Below are 25,430 nucleotides of genomic sequence, written 5' to 3'. Positions count from 1 at the left end.
TGATGCATCTGTGGATGCATGACAAGGTGCAGTTAGCCTTACTGACCACATCCTTACATTGGCAGACCATGTTCATCTTGGAATCAATAGTGACTCCAAGATCCTTTTCTGCCTCTATGCTGATGAGAAGGGAGTTCCCCAGCCTGTAGGTATGCTGATGATTCTTCCTCCCCAGGTGCATCACCTTGCACTTGTCAGTATTGAATCCCATCCTATTCTCATCTGCCCACCCCTGTAATCTGTCCAATCTAGTTGTAGCCTGTCCCTCCCTTCTAGCCTGCCCACCTCTCCCCACATCTTAGTGTAATCTACAAATTTGAACAAGGTGCTTTTCACCCCCTTGTCCAAGTTGCTGATGATGTTAAACACTGCGGGCCCAAAGACCAAGCCCTAGGATACCCCACTGCCCACTCCAGCTCAAAAATGACCCATCTACCACCACTGTCTGGGTGTGGCCTCCCAGCCAATTTGCAACCCATCTGACTGTGTGGGCATCAAGGGCAGTCACCTAATTTTTTAATGAGAATGGGGTGAGACACAGTGTCAAAGGCCTTCCTAAAGTCTAGAAAGACTGCATCCACCGCAACACCAGTGTCCAAGGATTTTGTGACCTGGTCGTAGAATGCAACCAGGTTGATTTGATAGGACCTGTCTCTAATGAACCCCTGTTAGCTGCCGCCAAGCATAATCTCTCCTGCTGGTCCCTTGCAGCTGTGCACTTGGATAATTCTCTCAAAAGAGCTTCCCCAGGACCAAGGTCAGACTACCAGGCCTATAGTTTCCTGGGTCCTCCTTCCTCCCCTTTTTGAAAATGGGGACCACACTGGCCCTTTTCCAGTCCTCTGGCACCTGACCAGAGCAGCACAAGTGCTTGTAAAGCTGTGCCAGGGGTCCTGCAATTACCTCTGCCAATTCCCTCAGCACCATGGGGTGGAAATCATTTGAACATGTCCAGCCCCACCAGAAGTTCCCTCAGTCCTCTCTGACCTTAGGCCTGGCTGTGCCTACCCTGAGTCTGTCCAGAATCCCAGTGTTGGGGGGGCAGATGTCCCGGTCCCTGTTCAGAAAAATGGAGACATTTTTATTGTTTATACTTATAAAAGATATACATAAAGAAATTAGCTTCTTCTGAGCTGCAGAAGGAAATGGCTCGGTTGCAAAGCATCCTGGAACACAAGCCCCTGATGCATATTACAATTATGCAATGCTAAATACATTGTCAATAGCAAGGGGGTATATGAGCACCCAAATTAAAAATGTTCCACATATTTTATGGCACCTTATGGCTGACTTGTATGGGTCTTAAATTAACATGTGGCATGTTCACACACCAGAGCTGATGAAGCAAATGCCCAACAATGAGCTTATTGTTGAAACCAGCACTGGGTAGGCCCAGGTTGCCAGGCTGAGGTACTGACAATCTTGTACAGGAGTTTAAAACCCTGCATGAGGCAGCCCCATGGGGGAGCTTCTGATCCTCCATGCCCAGCAACCCTGAGGTTTGAAGTCCACAGCAGGGGAAACCCTTGAACTGGACTGGATGCAGGACTGTCCAGGACCAGGGCTGACACTTAGCTGTTTGTAAGCCCTGGCCCAATTCTGCTCTACGTCTCCAATAGTCTTGGGGCTCTGTTCTGGGTCTGGTGCTGAAAAATCACTTGATTATGTGCCCTGGCCCCAGGGAAATGGGAACTGATGCTGTTTGGGGCCAATGCCAACAAGCAACACTGACACTTGACTGCCCCAGGTCCCAGGGCTATCCCCAGCCTTATCTCCAAGATTAGGCTGGGGCAGTCGTTGATCCAGGAGAGAACTTCTCCCTGCCCGATCTATGGGATAGGGCTTGGGGCAGGTCTGCAGTAGTGCAATTTGGTTCAGAAGACGTTTTTGTCCTCTTTCAAACATGTGTCCTGCCATGCCCATTGCACCACTATTTTAACATATGCCAGAAGCCAAAGAATTGATCCATAGATTGCATGAAGAGACATCCAGGATAAAGAAAGCCACCTGGGGCCAGAGGCATTGTGGGAGGAAGAAGATGGTGTTCCACTCCCTGAAGTCCCTTTCCATTTTGCTTAGGAACTGCTGCATAGTATTGTGACCAAAAGGCAGAGAACTGGTTGGGAAGACCATAAGTGGATAAAGGAAGACAATAGACAGCAGTAGAAAGAAAATGTATTAAAAAGGCACAATGACAAGTTATTCTGATGTAGAGAAGATATGAAACAACAGCAAGAGTCCATTTTGGCTGAAGCATTAGGTCATTAAGGAAAAAAATAAAATAATAAAAAATGCTTCGTCCAAAAAGTCTAAATAAGAATATGACCAAGGATGAATATAAAGAAGCAGTACAAGCATGTTGGGATAAAATCGGAAAGGCTAGAGAATGTAAAATGAGGTAGAAATACCAAGGGATGTAAAAGTCTAAAGTAAAGACTCTATAAGTTAAAAGTAAAAGAAAAACAAAGTATACAACCATTGCTTAACAGAGGCAGAAAGCAAATAATAGATGATACAGAATGTTAAAGTAATCTATTGCCTCCTTAGCCTCAGTCTTCACAAAAAAAAAAATAACTGTGATCAGACTGATTAATTTAACAAGGGGATAGCAATGCTAAGTATTTAATATTTTAGAATAATTCTGAAAATAAAATGCCTGCCATATTTAGTGAGTGACTAAACAAATTCAGAGATCAAAACATATGCTATTTAAGACAACAGATTAGGAAGACTAATAATGAAGACTTAAGGAATTATTTTTATGTCCCATCTCAAGTACCATGTATCTTCTATATTGTTCCAAACATTAATCTTAAAGATTAATATAATGAATCGTGGAATACTGACAATACAGAAATCTTATTTCCTGGAAATTCTGTTGTCTATACAGTTACTTTCCTTAGATAACCTTACAATGTGAAATAAAAAGTTAGCTTCCAGTTTATAGAACAGAGGGGATTTTCACTTTATTTGATGAAAAAATATACATGATATTGACATGTGATGCAATTTCTCCTAAATAAGAACAAAAAATCTGCATGATGTTTTACAAATGAATGGTTCAACTGTATAAGGTGCATTTATTGCTGTTCTACATTGAATGTGTGAGAAAAAAAATGCATAATAGGGTAATTAGGCATACAAAACAACTCAAATTCCAGTTGTCCTCGTTCCTGTATTAGAGGTTGATATTTATTTTGAGCTATATAATAAAGTACTCATTCCCAATATTGCTGTAAGTTTTTAGTGCGCATAGTTTTAGGTTTGTCTTAGAAGTTGCTGATTATATAGCATTTGAGCAGTATTTGTTTCGATTCATTTGCAGTTCCTGTAAATCTCTCTCTCTCATGGTATTAAAGGGATTGAACAGTTCTATCAGAATTGTGTTTGCAACAAATTCCAGAGATTACACAAAATTGTTAGTCTTTACACAGTGATCACCTGCATTGTCAGTTTCCCTGTGCTCACTTCATTTTCAGAAAACATTCAAAGCTTGCTAACTAAAAACCAAAAGCAATTTAAAAAAAAAAAATGACTTTCTATGAAAATGTTTGATGTTGTTTATTCTACTATGAGCTAGGGAATAAGGCCACTTTGACTTGGTCCAGTTTTTTAAAGGGGTTGAAGAAAGCATTATTAGTCTATATTGAGTACCATTAGATGAATATCTTAAAATGTGATGCATTTTGCAGCATCCCATTCTAACCAGTGATTGTTTCAGTTCACATTAGAAGTAGTACACATAGTGAAACTATGCAAAACTGAATATATTACTTAATTCTCATCAGGTGCCAGCCTACTATCTAACATGCATTATGCACTGGGAAATTTACTTCCTATTGGAACTTAAACAGGAAGGCATTTCATGATGCAGTTCTATCATTTTTCTAATTAGTATTGCTGAGTAGCTCTTGGTAGAATTGATAGTCAGGCAGCAGGTACAAAAAGTCGTAATAAAAACTGAACAATTTAGTCCTAGTACTGAGTCGCTTAACAGTGCCAAGACATTATCAAGCCAAGTAGCTTCTACACAGTAAACACTACTTCCTTGTTAAACATGAATCCTTCCAAGCGGTTTTTAAATACCATGTACAAGCATTTATATATTTACTTTTGCTTTTTCATAATAAAAAGAACTTAATTGTGCTTCTCACAGCTGATGTACATTTTGATATCAAGTATTTTGCTCTTGCTGATTATAAGATTTGGGCTGGGAAGTCAGAAAACAAAATTCTAGAGCACATCGTACTAAAGTAACCAAATTTATCTTTAAAAGAAAGCGATACTGCCATCAAAAAGGCAGAGGATAAAAAATTAAAGCTCTTTATTAACTTCACACTAAAATCTACATTTTTCACAAAGGTTGTGTAACTCACAGGCAACATTTACACTGTTAGAGGACAGTACAGCATCCTTTCCAATCTGTTTATTACTGGGAATACTCAACTGCTTAGCCAGTAGATCTAAAAGTTCTTATTTACTATCGGCAAATTAAATGCTGTGCTCTTGAAAAACTGTTTAGAAACTATTCACTATCTTATTTATTCTGGATTTATTTACAAAAAGACTTCTCTCTGTCAGCAATAAATAATCCCGATATTCAAAATGTCAATGCTCATGCGCACACTCATAAGATGGATGCATGCTTTAAAAATATTTACATTACACAGTATTCTCCTTCAGATCCCTCTCCCTAAGAATAACAGAAAGTGCATTTTCTTCCACAATGTCTCTTTTATATCTTTTTGTTTTAGTCTTGCTTTTGAGGGATGCAGCCTTCCATCTCAACAACTTCTGGCCAACCTTCATATTTGTTTGTGTCCTTGTTGTTCTTTATATGCTACAAATAGAAAAGAACCTATTGTTAAGATAAAAATCATTTGTCCTGCTCCTTTTACTTAAAAGCTATTGTAAAGAAACAAATAGTAGGTGATTTCCAACTTGAAACTTGAGGATTCAGGAAAAAAACGAAATCAGCACAATGTTTTTTTTCTTTCATACGTGGTATCAAATACAACTATCTCTGTGAATCACCAGGGGTGGCAGAATGATTTCAGGTTTATTTTTGCCTATAAAATAAAGAGTTCACTTGTACTCCTCTATATAAAAATCTCAGGTTTATCATGAGCACTAATTAAAAAACAGTACTAAAACCACCATGTTAGAATATAAGGCAACAACAGTAAATTTAAAGTACAACTGGACACTATCAATTTAGGAACACAAATAGAAACATTTTGTGCTTAACACTTTGGTATATTAGATTACTTATTTAAACCATGAACTTCAGGCACACGAATTTTGGTTTAACACACTATGCTTTTATAAAGAGAAAAGCCAAGCCGCATTAGAGTTTTAAAGGCACAGGCAGACGAAACAACTGTACTAAAAGCAGATGGAAAGGAGGTAGAATTTCTTCAGTTCATCTGAGTCCAGTTTGACAGTTTTGTCCATGAAAGTTAAAGTTAAATCAGGGCAATTACTCCTAAATGAAAAGCAGTCAACTAAGCAGCAGTTTTGTGTCACTTAGTAGAGGAATGGAGGGGGCAAATGAAACAACTACACCAAATTGGCTTTTGTATGGTCCTGAGTGGTAGTATTTTCCACCCCCTTCAAAATGATGCAGTTATAAGTTTCTCTCTGTCCTTAATTCATCCATTTAAGTATAGAACTCCATATAATTTTTTCTTAAGTGCATACTGAAGCAGACTTTTGTATATTTAAAAGGAGGAAACAAGTCAAATACTTTATGAAACTTTACATGCTAATTAATAAAGTAAAATAATACACTACAGTATGTTCAAAACATGAACCAGTAAGTGGTATTTCTAAGTAGACTAATCCCTTGCTAGTGTAAAATGACTTACTAAACTCTGAAAAGTTGTTAGCAACAAACCTGTTCAAATGGACTTTTAGTCTTAATTCCTTTTCCACCACAAAAGACCCAGTTGTCTCTAAAACCAAGGTTGTTAATGGACGTGCTTCCCAATTCAGCGATAAGTTTCCGTGCCTCTTCATTAAGTCTTGAACAAAACATAAAACTGTGTTAAATATGCAAATATTTACTTTATTAATCAATTCACTAATTAGTTTTTATTTCAGTCAAATACAGTTTTCAATTAGGTGGTATTTGGGTGAGTTCTAAAATTAGAATTGAGTATGTCTCTCTCACTTATTGAATGCAATTATGTAGAGTACAAATGTACAAAATATACTATCAAAATCCAAAAACCTTATCCTGTCAGCAGTTACCCAAGTTCAAAAGAACGATTTCTGTGCTCTGAAGTAAGCATACACAACATTTTGTAGGATTTGGGGACAACTATATCAAGATCTGAGCACTCGGCTCAGCCTGTATCTATCTATATAAAAAGATTTTTGGAAGAGTACCCATCACTCTAAGATGCATCTGGTGAAATACAAATTATAAGAAAAACAGGTAAAGTGTTATGTATTTCTGCAAGTTTTATATTTATTACATTTTTAATGGTATAAGCAATTATATGCGAGGGGTCTCTGACCATTTAGTTTGATCTTAAATAAAAGACAACACACAGCATCATTAATGATACTATCCCTTGTTGCGATTATAACTCTGGATAGGCTAATTAAAATAGACAAATGGCATAAGAGACAAGCTTTCTTCTATAACTTATGAAGCAAGTCTTCTGTATTTCCTCTTGCAAGTTTTGATCAGTAAAAGTCCTTAGCCCAATTTTAGTTTCCAGGCACTTTACAAAGCTTTTGGCTGTTATAAACTAAGAGTATGTAGTACAATCAGATGGTATGAACTCTAGAAAGTACATAATAACCTAGACCATAAACACAAGTATTGATATTTTGTGGACTATTGGTCCAAGACTGCATAGAACGTTTAGGTGGCTGCATCCTACCAACACTGCTTTACTGACAAGATGAGCCAGTTTTGACTACCAAGATGTAGTGCAAAGAAAGTTTGTTAATCACATTCCTAAAACTAGCATTAGAACAAGGCTGTTGACAGAGACTGATCCATATTTCTGATGGCCTGCTGCATTTTTATGCTGGTCTCGCACCTATGCATCAGCACTTGAGAATACACTGTTGGGATACAATTGCTGAAACAAAAGAAATTGTTGCATATATTCTGTTAAATATCACGAATGGATGTAATAAGAGCAAAGAAAGCAGGTAATAGGCCAATGAAAGGTGGGGTGGGGAGACTTAACGGTAGAAGTGTGGGAAAAGCCACTTTTCTCCTAGGAACAGCAATCAGAAAATGAAGTCACCTGTACACTTGTACTTCCACAAACTAATGTGGAAATTGTCCAGTATTACATGTGTGGGCTTCACCACTGCAAGTGGCTTTTGTGCTATAATATGCAACTGAAGAAATAACTAGTGGGGTCTGGAGAGAGAAGAAGGATGGGTCAGGAGAACTTTAAAAAAAGTTAAGGAAAAATGTTAGAAATGATTAAGTATACTTCTAACTATAGGGAAAAGCTGCTCATAGCCTTTTCACTTATTTCTTCCTTCCTTCAAGAACAGCGCTGGAACAGATCTTCTGGGCACCATGACTCCTACTATACCAGGCAAACTTGTCATTCCTCTCTCTACTGTAGTCAAGTTTCATGTTAATAACTAGTTTAGATGTTGAGGATGCCTCCTGGAAGAACCTCACTACCCCGATTAGAGACCTTCTCCTAATTCCTAGCTCATTCATACACAATTGTTTTGTGCCAATGCTGGCAAAAAAAATTAAATAGCTTAAATAGATGTTATGCCTCCCGCTAGTCTACTCTCAAAGTGAGCAATCATATCTCCTCTCAACCTCCATTTTTCTAGACCAGTGCTTGTCAACCAGGGTTCTGAGGCATTTTGGGATGCTGTGAGATCCTTGCAAGAGCCACACAATATTTGGGGATGTTGGTTGTAGCCATCTTGGCCTAAGGACATAGGCAGACAAGGTTCTTTGGGTAAATGTGATATCTTTTATTAGACCAATTAAATTGTTGGAAAATTGTTCTCCTTGGTTGGCCTAAATAGGAGGAGAAAAATTAGTTCACCTAAGTCTATCACAAAATGACTATGAACCACCATTATGGCAGCAGTGAAAAGGGCAAAATACTACTCCTTTAATCGCATCAGGTGAGGTATTTCCAGTAGAGAGAGGAATGTATTGTTCAAGGCACTAGTGAGACCTCATCTGAAATACTGGTATACTGAGCTGGGAGGGCACAGGGGGGTCCCCCACATGCTCAGCAGCAGACCTGGAAGTGGATAGGAAATACTTCTATTTCAGTTCCGAGTCCGCTGCCAAGCTTGCGGGGGAGCCCCCCACGCTCCGGTGGGACATTTCATCCACCCCAGCAAAGCAGCGTTCACAAGCTGCACCTGGTACCTTGAGGTATGTAGGAAAAAACCCATTTAAACTGTGTCTACGGCCAAATCATTGATTTCCTAAATCAGCCTCAAATCTTCAGATTCAGATTTGGCCGAATCAAATTGGGACAGTGATCCAAATCAACAAATTGAATCACGGTCCCCAATTCATGTCGAATCTGAATTGAATACAGTCCATTTTGCACACCCCTATAAATGATGAATGTGGCCAAATACAGGATTTATAGAGCCAGAGAGGAGGTGTATTTAGTTTTAAATACTAAAACAATAGATACACTATACCCTAACAGCAATAAGGAATAGTATGCATTAAAGCTGGCTGTTGGTGAAACTTCTAGTGTTTTGGCAACTTGTCTGACATCATCTCCTTGTTTGCATGGCATACTAAACATACTCTATTGTACCTTACTGAAATACTGCAAGTGCTACCATCTCATTCATGTACAGGAACAAAGTATAATATTTGTGAGAAAGGGAATCAACTAAGGCATGATGGTCATCTTCTCTCTAGAATTCTTTTCCTGCATTGATTTAAAACCCAATTTTCAGAAAGTTGAGACCCAAGATTCATTTTTTTCATGTATGTAAACCTACACATTCAACAAACGAATAGACAACAGACCTCACCACTTTGATTTCATGGGAGCAGTTTCTGTACCAGGAAAATAAAAAAAAGTATGATCTATTGCTACAATTACAGAAGATGACCAGATGAAATATTTAGTCGTTTCAATGCTAGAGTAACGTATAGAACATATTGACCGGGGAATAAAACCCTTTGTTACCTAATTTATCATTCCTTTATACCTGAGTGGTCACAAAAATATATGCATCATAGTATTTCCATATGCAAATACATGTATATGCAGATACATAAATCTGATTTATTTTTCCTGCACAACTTGTAACCGTATGGAGTATGACTGACATCCAAGATCATCATATGATGAAACACTCTCATAAAAAAAGGATAGCTTCAGTGCCATTTACCTGGAAACAGAACATTTCTACAAATGGGTTTTATGAAGAATGCAGGGGGGAGAGAAAGGAGGGGTTGTACATACAGTATTTAAAAATATACTGTATGTACATTTGGCTCATACATACTTGGTTGCACCATCATCATAGGTTCCCATTAATACTATAGTTCCATCCTGAATGGACTTCAGGAATTCAATAAATGGTGCCACATCTGAAGAGAAACAGAATACACAAAATTACTTTATAATACGTAACTATACCTTATTAAGAAATCCACAATGGTAACTAAATTTGAAGTATTCTTCATAAGAATATTAACAAATTAAGTAGAAAAAAAAAAGGGGTGACTAAGTTGACTGACTACTCTTTAATTGTATAGCTGCAGGTTCATCTATTTATTCTAATGATATAATGACCGACTTTCAATTTAAATTCTAAAGGGTAAAGATGCTGTTGCTCAGGTTGAGAAAGCAATCTCAGTGCCAAATGAACAAAAGAGGAAAATAAGCCAAAATTATGTAATACAAGAACCATGTTAATAATTTAGAAAATAAGTTTAATTCTTACCAGCATACTCATTTTGGCACAGGTAGATTTGTAGAGCTTACTGTTAGAGCATACTGAGTACGATAGTTGGTCAGGAGAGCAAATGCTTTTGTATTCATTGTATGTAGATAACAAAAGATTTTTGTGTTTCCTTTCAACTGTCCTCTCCTCATGATTATGATGGTATATATGAACTGACAGACTGATGGTCTATTTAGACAAGAAATCAGAGGCTATTTTTGCCATACAAGTTGTTTCTCCATAGGAAATACTTCATGACACTTACCTCCTCCCCACATGTCAAAATATTTGGTGTTCAATGCTTCTCCTGTTTTTCCTAGGAAAAACCCCCCCCAAAAAAACACGTTTGGATATACATACATTTGGATACAATTAAACTTAAGGCCAGATTCTATTTCACTTATTAGGCATCCAGGTTAATTTAGGAGCATAAATGCAGTGCTATTTCCCCCTTGCTTGATTCCCTGAAAATCCATGTATGCATCTGTTTTTGCAACAGACCACCAATTTCATCCTTCAGAGTGAATCATAAAAAAATAAACAGCCGGGGGGGGGGGAAGGGGACCCGCCCATTTTTTATTAACAGTTGTGAAGACCCAAGCAGGATGGAACAAACTTGCATTTACACACTTAGGGCGCATCTACACATGCACTTTAATGCACAACAGTTTATTTTAAATGTACATTAAAGCAAAAAGTGCATTTTCACTAAGGCACATTAAAATAGGCTAATGTACTTTTTTCTAGTACCTCACAACAGAAGTACTTTATTTAATGTACACTAGTAAAACCACATTAATGAATGTGTAGACATGCCCTTAAGTCCACTTTCAAACCTAATACATGGAATAGAATCTGGCCCTTAAAGTTAAGATATAGTAAAATCTACTTAATTCATCCCTCCAAGGAGATTGGTAATGACTACTATCAGTACAATTATTTTCATCTTTGCAAGTCAAATTTTGCATGCCACATCAAGACACAATAAAGAATGATCTTTTGATATTAATAATTATGGAAAAGTCATTATAAGAATTTCAAGTGTCAAATGTGTGTACCATATGAGAAACATGTAAGTTTAGTGTTGAATTTCTTATGACAAAAATCGGGACTGGTTGCTAGATAGAATACCATCACTTTTATGCAGTAAAATGATCAGTCAAAGGTTTTTGCTTTTCACTTTTATATATACTCATCATCAAAATAAAAGAAAAATCTATAAAATGGGCTGGTTGATCATTTATACGTGGATGAGCAAAATAACCCTGAAGACCTTCCAATGCTTTATGAGCATCAGCTGGTTCAAAGGTGTCCTCCCTAGCACATTTTAAATTAAGGAGCATATTCCACTGTGATTTAGTATTTGTGTATATATGGAAATGACTATGCTTTGGTAAATGACGAATTAGCCAAAGTGTTTTGTATTCAAATCAACAGGACTCTGGCAAAGATTCAATGGACTCACAAATAAGACCATACTGACAAATTATCCCAAACTTTATATCAAAGTTCTTTTCATAAACAATATACTTAACATAGTAGATGACGTTAAGAGTTTGGACAGTCTCAAGAAGCGCTGCAAAAGACTATCAACTGTTATGTTTTCTTGCACAAAGACTGTTTCTCTCTTATGAGTCACATCCAGACACGTGCGCACATTCCTCTTGCAGAGTCACAAAGCCCTTTGAGATACTGCAAGAGGCACATGCGGGAACAAAAAAAAAAAAAAATTCCCTGAGCTGCAAATCTGCAGTACAGGGGCAAAATTAGACCCTTGGACCAAGGGGTCAAAAAATGCCTGGCAGGACATGATCCAGGACCGTGCCCTGATGCAACCAGAGGCTTGGGTCCTCCACAGAGACGCTCTGGTAGCTAGCCAGAGCATCTTTATGGCTGGCCCTCGCCCCATTGCTGAAGCATGTTGACTACCTGTGCCCCAGTTCCCACCCACTCCCCTAGCCACCCAGATCACTGCCTTGCCTGGCCCCATCCCCCGTCTGCCCTCCAACGCCCCCCCCCCCCCAATCACTGCCTCACCTGGCCCCGTTGCCTGCAGGCTCCTGCAGCACCCCCACTGCTGCCCCACCTGGCCCCAGCATCTCAGCAATTAAAAAAAATAAATAAAAAGGAAGTTCCACATTCACCAGCAGTAGCAGCAGCCATTGGGGTCACTAGAGCCTCCTGGCAAAGTCCCCACAGAGCGGGGGGCAGCGGGGACCACCCTGGCTGCCTGGCACCTGCACTGCCACTGCCTCATTGCATAGGTGTAGCTTGGGTCAGCAAGGTGACTCTGACAGTTGCTACAACTGCCGGTGAGTGTGTGGCTTTTTGTTTTGTTTTTTGGGTGCTGGGAGCTGGGGCTAGGTAGGGCAGCCATCAGGGGTCCTGGGGGTGCAAGCAGGGGGTAGGGCCATGTGGGGCAGCCATGGGGGGGGGGGGGCTGCAGGAACCAGCAGGGGATGGGGCTGGGTGGGGCAGCAAATCAGAGTGCTGGGAGAGCAGTGGGGGTGGGGTATATGGGCCATGCAAGTGAGGGATGGAGGGTAGTTCAAAGCAGGCCACCACAGTGAGAACATCTTCCAGTTGAAAGCAGGCAGGGGCACACAGCAGTAGTGCCACACAAAGGCCAACTCTGCAGCCACAGCCCGCTGGCAGCTGGCCCAGAGGAGCAGATACCTCTACTGGCTGTGCAGTCCCCATCCAGGTCTGGCAGGTGTGCAGCCTTGGGACCACATGCTGTCAGAGCTGGCAGGAGGTCATAGCTAGGCAGCAACCCCCACTGTTAGACCCCTGCAGTGGGTACAGGGAACTCTCAGGGCTGCTTCAGCAGTCCAGCTGGCACAACGGGTAGTGTCCCCATGTACCAACTGGCCAGGCCCCAGAAGCTCCCAAGAGCACCTTTGCCAGGGCAGCTTTTTGTATTGATTGGACCAGGACAGGGCAGCTTTGTACATTACTGGAGCCAGCATAGGTGCTTGCCTCAGGCTCTAGCTCTCCCTGGCTGAATATCTAGAAGGAGCCAGGCAGGGTTATTTTGCCCCAAGTGGCACAACTCGCACCACAGTAAAGTGCACGTCCAGGCATGTGTGCTGAGGCAAAAAGACCCAGCTTAAATTTCTACCGTTTCTATTTGAGCTGCTGCAAGCACACATGCTTGCATGTGTGGATGTGCCCACGGCTACTATATTAAAATGCATCAAACAGACAAAACAGCTGCACAGGGGCATTGTCATTTTAGTGACTAAGCTACCATAGCAGTAGTAGCAGAATAAATATGGATATTTAAATTTTTATGGTGAAATGTTAAGAAAGAAAACCCTGAACTACAGTTGCTTTGAGAAGCCTCATCCTTGTATTTGCTTACTTAAAACTACAATAAGCTTTTACTACTACGGTCTGTGTTAGTGATGAAAGGTCCATATTACTATGGCTAAAACTATGTATGCTACATGACGAGTGATACCTTAATGCTGCTGCCTGAAAAATTCCATGGCCAATTAAATTAAGACACTGAGGATTTGAATGAATTTGACGTGAATGTTAACGATACAAATAGTACCGGCACTGAGTCTTTACTTGCTACTCAGAACTTTATGCTGTTTTCAAAATTGTTTTTTGTTAGATGTAGATTTGTGTGTTTTAATTGCATTGTTGAAATTGGCAGAGATGAGAAAGGTCTGGCAGGCAGGAGTCAGCTGAAGAGCTTAGGCTCTGAGCAGCTCAGGGCAATTTAAGAGGGGAGTGAAAGCATATTAGCTGGGTGTTTCTCCTCAAAACAATTACTGAAATGTTTTAAGTGTCAGTATTTCTCTATCTTGGTATTATTAACAAAATTAATATACATATATGAACAGATATTATGAAACTTTCAAAGCAAGTGCTTCTTACATAAGCAGAAAGACAAATCTAGCAGTGTAAAGAGATGAAAGAATGTTTCACGTTTACTGCCTTTATAACCATGAAGAGAATTAAAAAAAAAAAAAAAAAAAAACCTCCCAAAAAACTTAGATACTGGAACACAATCCTATAATCCTGTGACTGCAGAATCATAGGAGATTCATTCTCAACTGTAGAAAAATCCACTGGATTCTTACCTGGCATTATTAATGAAATATTGTTTCCATTAACTACAAGTAACAAAAGCTTTGGTCTTTTGAGTGTTCATTACTTGCATAACATGCATTAAAAAAAAAAAAAAAGCTGAACATTTTAAGCCCAGACTAAGTTTAGAAGTCTGGCAGTTTTTCATTTTACATGGTAACAAAGATAAAGTAACTGTAGGCCATACGCAAGTACCATATTACCATAATTTTTCACAGATAACTGAACCAAATTTAATTTCTACACTTGCAGAAAGTAATTACAATGAAAAAGAGACAATGTTTCTTTTAACATAAATCAGAAGGCTGCCTCCTCCTGTTTTTCTCCCTTACTATTCTGGTTTCTTTTCTCCTTCCTCTTCTAAATACCTTAGAAACCATTTGAGAAATATTCTTAGAATTAAAGCACTTAGCACATTTAAAACAAAAGCACTTACCATTTACTAATGCTATATTTATTCCTCTGCCAACATTGTTCTTAACACCGCTCATTAAACTGAAACAAAAAGAAATGTGGAATTGAATTATGACAAGCTTCATATCCAAATCATTTCATATTTTTAAAAAAGGCAAGACATAAAATGAACAGGTCCATTCTATACAGTTGCATAATCTACAAAAATAACCACAGAAAAGGCTTAGTTATATAAACAGGTATCTGAGGAAAGGGAATATTAGGATTAAAATGACTGGATGGAACTCCAAATTGACAAAAAAAAGAGGTTAAGTCATCCCTGTTTAATTTAAACATTTAAATATCTGTTGCCTTTTCTTAACATAGCTGCTTTTAATAGCCCCATATTTATATGCCTGGACACTTCATTTTCTTTCTTGTTTTTTTAAAAAGTACACTCCCTTCCAAAAAAACCTTTTTTGTTTTAAGAAGTAAAAATAATTATTTCTGAAGATAGAAATGTTAACTCGACTGAATAGCTTTGAAGTAAAGGACAGGTACTACTCACTAAAGCAAGAACCTATTGAAAGATGCAAGTTTTAAAAATAATTTTGATCAACAATAAAGTCTATATTCTTTTACTTTTCATACATTTTGGTAACATAAATGGAAGAAAATACATCTGCGTTTGGAAAGAACGCCAAAATGCTGAGTCTAAAAGCTTCTTCTAGTTCCTGGTGTCACATCAGAAGAGAAAAGAGATATATTATGAATTATTTAAATGTAATGAAATAAAGTTCCTTAGTACAGCAGACCCCCGTTTACACAATTCCAACTTAAGCATGTCTCATGTTTATGTGATTTTTATATTAGAGTCCAGACTGGACAATGCCCCTTGAGATGCGCGTCATTCGCGTATATACACAAACACTCGTAAGATTCACCTATATACGCAAATGCCTCACAAGATTTGCAGGCAGAAGCAAGCGGAGCTGTGCCACCATTGTAGCAACATCTCAAGATGCATGGGTGAGATGCTCGACACTCCTCCTAAAGGCAATTCTGTGCTGAAAAAGGGGAAAAAAAGCTATGACTCAAGGTATGTCTGGGGTATGCAACCCCTCACTATTCTATTATTTCCTATGGTGAAAGCCGTCCCAACTTACGCAAATTTGACTTGTGCGAAATTCCCCCAGAATGCAACACTCGTGAACTTGGGAGTCTACTGTATAAGGACAGATGGAGCAAGAAATTTGACAGAGAAAGATGAAGCATGATTTTTTTTTTTTAAATGGGAAACTGACATCAGTGTAACTTTTAACCTGTGTGCTTTGCAACAATTTATCCCCTACTGAATTGGAATGTAGGCTTTGGATACATGTTATTTTTATCTGACTGTATATACCCTTACAGAGCTATAAAAGTATTTTCTCACCTGTTTGCAAGGCATACCCAACAATTGCGAAAACATGAACAGCCCTTCTTACTTCCAGTCAAGCACAAAAGTGCACTTCCTCTTATTGCAATATCCAGATCAGAAAACATCAAATGCCCTTTTCCCCTTTTTTAACTAGAATAAGTAGAATCAAATAATATTAAATATCCATTCTACATGTTTAGTTCTTTTTGAACCTGATAAATTCAGTCACTAGAAAAGAAATGACCTGTTGTGCCATTCTATACAAACAGATCTGAACAATCATCTTGAAACAGGAAACTTGTGTAAGCAGGTAAACTGAAGCAATTACTACAAAGCTGTACTGTTTAGAGTTGGTTCTTTTAAAAGAGGCAAGCTCTTGCTCCACAGGCTCCAGATGGCAGTAGCAGCCACCAGTATGTATAAAGGTAATATGGTAAATGTCTCACAAGAGGGCAGCAACTTGTTGGTTGTAGAATTCTTATCCAAACTTATGGTCAACAGAACACAGACTTTTAAAACATATGTTAAAGGCATTACACACACAGTTGGTACAGATGTAAACTTCTAATTGTATGCATAAATAGACAGTTGCTCTCAGAGGGTTTTTTTTTTTTTTTTTTGCCAAATGTATACAATCAGGAAGCAATCCCAGCACAGATCTTCTAGGCTAAGTGCAGTTATCAAGTAGAAATATTTATTGCTTACTAGTAAATCCCTGGTTTTTTAAAATCACTTGCTCTGAAGAATCTAGCGTATTAGTTTCGTGAATCCTGCCATAAAAGACTCAAACTTCCTTAATCATATAGTTAAGACTCGATAAATTAAGTATTATGCATTTGTGGAGCTTAAAAAATCCTTGTAAATATTAAACCTCAGAGGCAAACATTGTGAAAAACAAGTAGATTTTATTATACCTATCTGATGAATTTGTAAAATGAGAGAGAGGGGTTAGCTGGAATACCCAAGGTAAAATAAGCCAGAGACAAGGGAAACAAAATCCAGTAGGGTCTTGATTCCCAGTTCTGTGCTAACTGTGGAACTACATTAGCTATCCATACATTACAACTTCACATTAAGTTTTGTAAGATGTGATAAAGGGCTTGCTTTCTATTGTGTTAACTCAAGTTAAGTGGCGCTTTAACCTCAAGTGAGTATGACTTGGAAGTCAAGTGCCATAGTTACTTGAACTAGTAAAGTAGCAGGAATGCAGTAACATTTTAGATTACAACTGATGAACCAATTTCTCTGTGCTGCTAATTTATGATTCTCTATAGTTTGGTTATTGTCCGTTATATGATAATCCTTACCAGAGCTAGTTTATCTTGAATGGAATCAATGTGCTAATTTGAAATAAAAGTACCTTTAATCCTGAAGGTTTTAAAAACTACATTTCATATGGAGTCGTATAAATAACATGGGAATCAACTGGCCACCAGCATAATCAAGCTATCACTGGGGAAGAACATGGCATTACACTTGGCTGCACTAAAAATACATTACATTGAAGGAGGATTAAAGAAAAATTCCCTCAACTGCAACTAAAGAGAAATTTAATGAAAAAAAATGTAATTTAAATCTGACTGAGGCTAACACTTTTACTCCGGTCAGTAGAACAATGTGTTTCATTTGAAAGATGCAAAGTGTTATGGCCATTGCCAAGTTTTAAAAGTGTCTACCAAAAGATCAATTTTACACCAAACAATTAATTTCATTGTCTGAAACTATCCCCTGAATATAGCAAACATATTCTTCTGAAATAATTCAGTTTATGAAGCTGAGTCATTTCAAAAGAACATGTGCTACATTCAAAAGCGATAAACTGAGGTGCTATAAAAGTAGCTAGGCAAGCTTTCAGCCAAGGTTGATAGTCTATTTAAAATGCACTTTGGCACAGACATGCAAATTCCAACCAATTTTTCATTGTCATACTTGCTGAAGCCATCCTGATACAGTACTGGGTATGCAACAACAACACTAGTGTTCCTTGCTGACAACAAATGAAGTGTTCAAAGATCATCATTCCACAAGTTATCTTGGTATATATTCCAGCTCAAGATTCTATGTGTTACTCAAGTTAGTAATTATGGCAGGACCCGATGTTGGAAACGAAATCTATATTTTGGAACTGACTGTAGCTAATCTTATAAAGTCACTTTAATTACAAGATGCAGTGATGGAAAGCTAATCAATTATCAGAAGTTCTCTTATAATGCTGTCCTTTTTACTCAAGAAAAAGCTGCTGTTTCTCTTTTAACAGATCAACATAGACTGCTGTAAAACACTGAAACCATTTGGCAGAAGAAAACTGCAGTTCTACTCTAATATTTTAAATCCCAGACTTCTGATAAAGGCTGATTAATTGTAGCCAGAATAAATAAAGCTCTTAGTAGTTGGGGAAGATTCCTTTGACACGTGACTGTTTCAAATTGATCTGGTTGGTCACAACCTGAAGTTCCACATACTCTGTGGGATGAGATCATGGGTAATCACGATGTAAAATTAAAATGAGATTGTATAGAGAAAAAGTAGCATATTGATAAAGTAATTCACTTAAGCTTGCTTATTAAAGGGATGTTGTTAACAATTCAGGCAGTCTTTCTAAAAGTAATCACAAGAAAACCTTTGCCTGAAGGACAAAAAGAAAAAATTACTGTAAATAAAGACAATTGAATCTGATTTTTCTTTTTCTTTTGTAAAATAAAGCATCAGCAATGCAAGATAATGACTCTTTATCGTTGTGACATCTTGGCAGGGCTCCTTTCAAAGAAAGGCTAAAAATATACTTGATCCGCTACTGATCCTATGGCAGTAACATTTAAAAACACCTTGCAAATAACAGTTTTATAATACTGTTAACCTATGACAATTAGAAAAATACTTGAAAACAGGGATTTGGACAAGAACAGACATTTATTTACATTTCAAGTATAAACAACAAGATGTTCTAGTCACTACAGCAAAATAAAAAGATTGTGAGAAATTATCCAAAGTAGCTTTTAAAAAGGTACTTACAGATATCAGTAAAAAAAGATACTTACATATTATCTTCTACACAAATTTTGGGCCCAACTACATTGGCTGCTCCACTTGCCATTTTGAAGGCAAAGTGCTTTTCAGGACAAGCTTTTGAAATCCCACATTTATATCTTGGAGGTTTTGTAGCTTTGGAAAGAAAAGAGATTTAGATACATTGTTAAGAGAAAATAGGTGTAGTCAATTTTCAAATAGATTTTAAGGAAAAAGTGGAAACATGTCTTAAATGGTCCAACTTATGAGGCACAGTGAAACTGAAATATAGAAAAATTAAGAACCTAATGCAAATATCATTGAAATCAGTGGTAACCTTTCTGCTGACTTCAGCAGGTTTTGCATCAGGCCCTAAGTGGCTTGCCTTTGGCAGACAAAGGAAAAGAACTTGGATCCCAAACCTACAATTCAAAAAACATTTCTCAACTTTCCTTCCTCGTTATGTAAACTTTGAACCACTTGAAAGGCATGACAGATACCAGCAAAAACAGTGCTAACACCAGTAATTGTTGGAAGAACCAGCTTCAGATGTAGGGCCACAAAAGTAACCTATTTCTTCATCTGATAAATTATTTCCTCATCCTTCATAAAAGGAATCTTACAATTACTTCTGGTAAACTTGCATGCTTCCTTTTATTTTCCAAAAGATCACACTGACCAAATAAATAACAGAACTATAGTTTAAATACTGGACAGTATGACAACAAATATCTATTTTAACTAGTCTGATCTGATTGAGACAATTCTTTAATTAGACTAACAACAACCTTCTGCTTCTGAAGCTATTTTCAGTAATTATCATCTCTGATGGCAATTTCTATGTTGCAGCAAGAATTACTATTAAATAAGCTGGACCTGTAACACATTTATTGAACTAGCCAGCATTTGTCTTAGTACTTGTAGCCTCTTCCTAGCCCATACTAGACGAGGGTAGGGCAGGAAAAACAAAATAAGCAAACCCACCAACAGTAGCATAACTATAGGGGGTGGGAGAGAGCTAGGCTGTGAGGGAGTGCCAGAATTCCCCCCTCCCCGCGAGTCTGCCATGGGAGGGTCAGAGCTGTACTGCTTGGCCATAGGAACTGGGCAGCGCAGCCCCACACCTAGCAGTGCATCTCCTCCCTTCACCCCTCCCTGGGAGTTTATTATATTTGGGGGGTAGGGTAGAAGGGAAGCAGCAGTGGCAACAGTATAGATGCCTTCACAGTACAGATAGCCTGGGCAGGTAAGACATCCCCATCCCTCATCACTTACCCCAGCTATCTACATCTCCAGTGGTTGGCATACCATCCCTCCAGCCCCCAGACACTGAATGAATTAGCTATGCAACTGCCAACTAGACTTAGGATCAACAGAAATAAGGGGAAAAAAAAAAAAAAAAAAAAAAAAAAAAATCAGCTTCTTGCTGAGGTCTAAATACAAGCAAAGCTTTAGTGACTATAAAAATCAAATGCTCTGCTACTTGTTAGAGTGAGTCAAAGCTCCCAGTGCTGCCCTAAATTAAAACACAACAGTGCCTCTTGCATCAGCCTCTCCGTGCTTCAAAACATCAGAGACACTTAAAATAAAACTCATTTAATGCACATTAGTTCAAATGCCCCTGCCATTTTGAAGCACGGGGACACTGATACACAGGAGGCTGCTGGAGTGTGGCAATTACCATACTTTGGCAGACTCAACTGACCGAGTCTGCTTGGACATTCTGTAATTATAGCGCGTCAGTGCAGCCTCGGCACTTATATGCAGACAAGTCCTACATACACCAGGCAATGGGAACTAAATACCAACTATATTAACTGTGGACTATGAATACTTACAACGTGCAGCGATATCCAACGCTGATCTGGCTAAAACGCAGAAGAAAGTCTTTAATGGGTTTTAGCAAGAGTAAAATTTCACCTGAAATACAATTTTTATTATCCTATAAGGACTATCCTGTAGCCCTTTATAGAACTATCGATACAAGTCTGGCTGTTTACAACACCTCATCCAATGCTTACAAGCCTCCCATTCAAATATAAAGCACCACCACTTATGGCAGAAGAATGATTAAGGTATCAAAAGTCTAAAATTCAGTTTTTATCTCCCTCCTTTTTTTTTCGCCCATCAGTTTTTGTTTGCCAAATTTTAGGTACCAAGATGCTGATGACAGGTGAACACTTATAGATCCATAGAATTTCTCTTACTAATGCCATCTGAAAAAAATATACAGAGAGAGTCTAAAAACTGAGCACACCTGTTCAGAAGCCATTTTTTAAAGTTAGGTTTTAGGCTACATGGACTTCAGAAAAAGTACATGCACTTGACACATTTGGGCGCATCCACACATGCATGTGCACTTGCACCAGCTCAAATAGGAGTGGCACAAATTTAAGCTTGGGATTTTTGCCTCAGCACACATGCCTGGACATGCACTTTGGTGTAAGGCAAGTTGTGCCACTTGGGACAAAATAACCCTGCCCAGCTCCTCTCAAATCTGCAGCCAGGAGGAGCCAGCACCTGAGCAGTATATACCTGTCCTCGCAAATAACTCAGGACTACTTGTTCTCGGGAGCTTCTGGGGCCTGGTCAATTGGTACCTGGGGAAACTAGCCCGTTGTATCAGCTGGACTGTTGAAGCAGCCCTGAGTTCCCTGAGCTACCCACTGCAGCAGTCTGGCTGTGGGAGCGGTTGCCTGGCTATGACCTGCTGCCACCTGAAACAGCATGTGGCCCCAAGGCTACACACCTGCCAGACCCAAATGCATGCAAGACCTGGCCTGGCATGACAGGTAGTCCCCGCGAGCAGCATGGGGCCCTGGGTGACAGCCTGAGCAGCCTGGAGCCAGGCAGGGCCCACGCAACATGATGCAGGCAGCGCCAGTAGCCAGGCAGCCAGGGCCGAGCTGTGCTGCCCTGAACCACGTGGGAAGTGTGTGTTAGGAGGCCTCAAGTGTCCCACTGGCTGCTGCCGCCAGTGAGCTGTGGATCTTGTTGGGGGGGCATGTGGGCTCTGCAGGGGGCAGGGGCAAGGGGCAGGCATAGAGACATTCTGGCTGGCTACCAGAGCATCTCTATGGATGACCCGAGCGTCCGGTTGCCTCCAAGCATGGTCCTGGATCATGCCCTGCCTCACTTTTCTGGGGGGGTTTTTTGGATACTTGGATATCCACTTTTTTTGTTCCCAACGTGCCTCTTGCTACATCTCAAACTGCTTTGAGTGAGACGCAGCAAGAGGCATGCACAGGCTCGTTTGGACACGCCGTTGGAGTACAGCGCACGAGGCGGTATGCTACAAAAAATATACACTATATGGACAAAGTGACAAAAAGTAAATTCTGAATCGTCTGTGTAGCAGTTATGTAGTTTATCTTCAATATCCACTTATAGTTAGTCTATAAGAGCATTTGGGTAAGATTGAACACAGCCTTTGAATGGATAAAATTGGTGCAGTTTTTAAATGCAGAAATAAGTAAACCTATATTATAGCTAAAATATTCTGCATGTGGAATCTTAGTCCATCAATACAGACATTAAAAATATACTCTTAGAAGCGTAGCAATTCTTCTGGAGCATTATTATTCCAGGCTATTGGAAAACATGTCCCAAGTCTGGGAGTTATGAAAAAAAATTAGAAACTACTTACCAAACAGGTTTCCTAAGTTTGCATCCATTTTTATTTCAAATACTTGTGTTATAACATAAAATGTCAGCAAAAATATTGCTACAGCTACCACCAATTTTGCCGCACCTATTCAGAACCACAAAAATGTTCTTAGTATCTACTTATATTTTATAACTTTATATATAGCAATCAGGTTCTATTTATGAAAAGTTACACGAGAAATCTGCAGTGGCTTATGCTAAATAAAGTATGTCTATAAATAGAATGACAATTAAACTGCAGAATAAATTTTAAAAAGTGATATACGAGGAAAATCAAAAGGAGAACTTTCAAGGTCTGAATTTCAATCACTGCAATGCATCTTTCTTACCTGCATACTGTCAAGTTTAGCTACACCTTCTCCTTATCATAGGACACAAATTCACGTATAATTTGAAAATAGCACATTAGACAAAACTGCCACCTAGAAAAGGCTATATTAATGAAAATCCTTAGGGGGAGAATTAACAGACATTCTGTTGTACCTATGAACATGTTACACATGAATTTTATTATGTACGAGTGGGGAAGAGTCTTTCTTTACTTCTTTTGTTCTTGCATTTCCTTTTCTTTCTACCTCCATTTATCCTTGTTTTTCTGTATGAGATCCAGTGAGTATTATGGACCCTGTTTTTATACTGTAATAGCTGCTTTGCTAAACACCTCATCAGGTCCAAGCATTACATTTAGATAAGTTATCAATTTTACACCTTTTTAATCGGAAAGTTTCCAAGTATGTTTAAATGTATACTGTATTTCCTTCTCAAAGAAAAACAGGAAACAGTTAGATAAAGCCCAGTTAAAGACCCATAAAAAGCAATAATTCCTCCTGTCCCCTCCCCCTTTTCTTTTTAGGTGCCTCAAAAGCATAAGAACCCAGCTATCCTGCTACACTTGTGATACTGGAGGTCAAGCAACATGCTGAGAGTTGAGTGGATTTCAAAGAACTGTTAGCCTAGTAATCAGCAGCTTGTATCTGAAATAGAAACTCAGTTTGTACTGAGGACAGGACAACCATATTAACTAACTCCTGCTGTTTTTTATTACATATATGCCACCTCCCCTCATTATTTCCAACAGATTTACAGAATAAATTGCTCTTAGTTTATGGTATGTACTGAATACCTGGGTTTGAAAGCAACCAGGCATCGAAATAACACCTTTGTCCTCAGTTCTTCTCTGCTATGTTAGAGAAAAGGGAGATTATAGGAGGGGGGATGAACATCACTAGTGACTTACTGGTCTTTCAAAAATTGCAGCCTTTCTAGACCTTACCAGAATCTTTATGGTCTTAGCCCCCTCTTTCAGCATATTAAAGAATGCATTTAGTCAACTACTGTATTTACTTGAATACAAGATGAGGCCTTTCCCCCATAACTAGCATGGGGGAAAAAGCGCTTCATCTTATAACCATATACAAGGAAATCTCACTAAATACATTACAATTAAATTGCTGCCAAAAGCAGCATGTGCTCAGCAATGGAAACCAACTATAGTGTTGATTAAATGCATCCAACACTGAGCATGACTATACAACACATGGCCTACACTGGGCAAACATGATGATGGGAACCCTGGGTTTTTTTTAAGGCCATGGGGAAAAAAACAGGCAGGCAGGCATCTCCTCCTCAGAGAATTGGCACCAAGCCCAGCAGCACTGCAATACCAAGCCAGCACTGGGAGGGTCACAGCCTGCCCCAACACCCCGGTGCCAAAAAATGCTACATTCGATATAGTGATGGGAACCTACCACAAGGAAATGTCAGTATAGCTCATCTAAATAAAATATATGGTAGTGCCCATTAAGCACAGTCCCCTTTACCACCAACTCTTTCAAGTCACGGTGACCCACAACATTGCATATCCCAAATCCCTCTGCCACTCCCTCTCTCAGCATGACACGTATGATTAGGGTGGCCCCAGCTCCATGAGGTGCAACTGGACTAGGCTGTCCTGCGCCTCATCTGCAAATATAAAAAGTTTTGGAGCATCCCAGAATTTGTGACAAAAAACACCAGGTTCTGAGCATAAGCGGAGGCTATTTAGGACATGGATTCTTGGGGGCGTGGGGGAAGAGAAGCAGAAGGATCTGGAGTATACACATACTGAACAGTGCTGAGCTGCAGGGTCACTGTGGCTTGAAATGCTGTTGACTCTGGTGAAGTCCAGCCCAATGAACTATATGGTAAATCACGAGCCTTTTGGCTTTGGACTAATACCATGCATAGGTTGTGCTACATATAACTAGACACCAAAGTATGATTCGTGATGTTTTCCCAATGCTCATGATTGTATAATATCATGTCCTGTACACAGTTAAATAGTAGTTATATAGCATCAGGAAGTCACATTGCTATGGTATTAGTCAGAGCACTGAATCCCTACCAGAGCCCTACTGATTTGGATGCAAAACATTTTGGCTAATTTGTCACTTGTTAAAGTCCAGTCATTTTTATATGTACACATATAGAGTCAGTGGAATCTGCTTTTGTTACTCAATGCCCTCCATAGCACCTGCCAAGCCAGGTGATGGTTGTAAAGCACTGGATATTCTTCAGTTTTTCTTGATTCAACAAGATGTAGATGATCAACTATTCCATTTTGCAGAATGATCTCACTGAACATTATTCTCACCTGCTACCCTCATGTTTACTCTTCAGCCAGTTAATGGCACTACTGCATTAAAAAAGCCACCTAAAAAGGACAAAGAAAAAACACAGTATTAGAACAGGCAAACAAGCGGTTTATCTTTGTTAATACCATTATCATAATAATGAGAATTTCCCAGCTAATAGTACTAATTAAAAATTTCACAGACCATTTAACATGTGACCTTTTTTAGGTGAAAGAGTTAAACCATTATGCTCAAGTGAAAGGACAAAGAAATGAAATTTGCATTTCTGATGTGCTGCTTTC

General features: G+C 38.9%; 1 protein-coding gene across 1 annotated transcript in view; it reads right to left on the bottom strand.

The window, feature by feature from the left end:
• Positions 1 to 2,940: 2,940 nt before the first annotated feature.
• Positions 2,941 to 25,430, bottom strand: part of FAM3C (FAM3 metabolism regulating signaling molecule C) — a 39,511-nt gene continuing 17,021 nt past the window's right edge. Inside the window, exons 2-10 of the mRNA XM_090042200.1 lie at positions 25,149 to 25,208; positions 22,497 to 22,601; positions 20,689 to 20,718; positions 18,883 to 19,006; positions 14,468 to 14,526; positions 10,196 to 10,246; positions 9,490 to 9,574; positions 5,897 to 6,023; positions 2,941 to 4,840 (exon numbers count right to left, since the gene is read on the bottom strand). Of these exons, the coding sequence (XP_089898326.1) occupies positions 4,751 to 4,840; positions 5,897 to 6,023; positions 9,490 to 9,574; positions 10,196 to 10,246; positions 14,468 to 14,526; positions 18,883 to 19,006; positions 20,689 to 20,718; positions 22,497 to 22,601; positions 25,149 to 25,161 (684 nt within the window). The 5' untranslated portion in view covers positions 25,162 to 25,208 and the 3' untranslated portion in view covers positions 2,941 to 4,750. The remainder of the gene's footprint in view (positions 4,841 to 5,896; positions 6,024 to 9,489; positions 9,575 to 10,195; positions 10,247 to 14,467; positions 14,527 to 18,882; positions 19,007 to 20,688; positions 20,719 to 22,496; positions 22,602 to 25,148; positions 25,209 to 25,430) is intronic.

This window comes from Crocodylus siamensis, chromosome 4, assembly GCF_052110815.1.
Source record: "Crocodylus siamensis isolate JL-2025a chromosome 4, ASM5211081v1, whole genome shotgun sequence".
NCBI classification, from domain to species: domain Eukaryota; kingdom Metazoa; phylum Chordata; order Crocodylia; family Crocodylidae; genus Crocodylus; species Crocodylus siamensis.
This window is presented reverse-complemented; position numbering and strand designations above follow the sequence as displayed.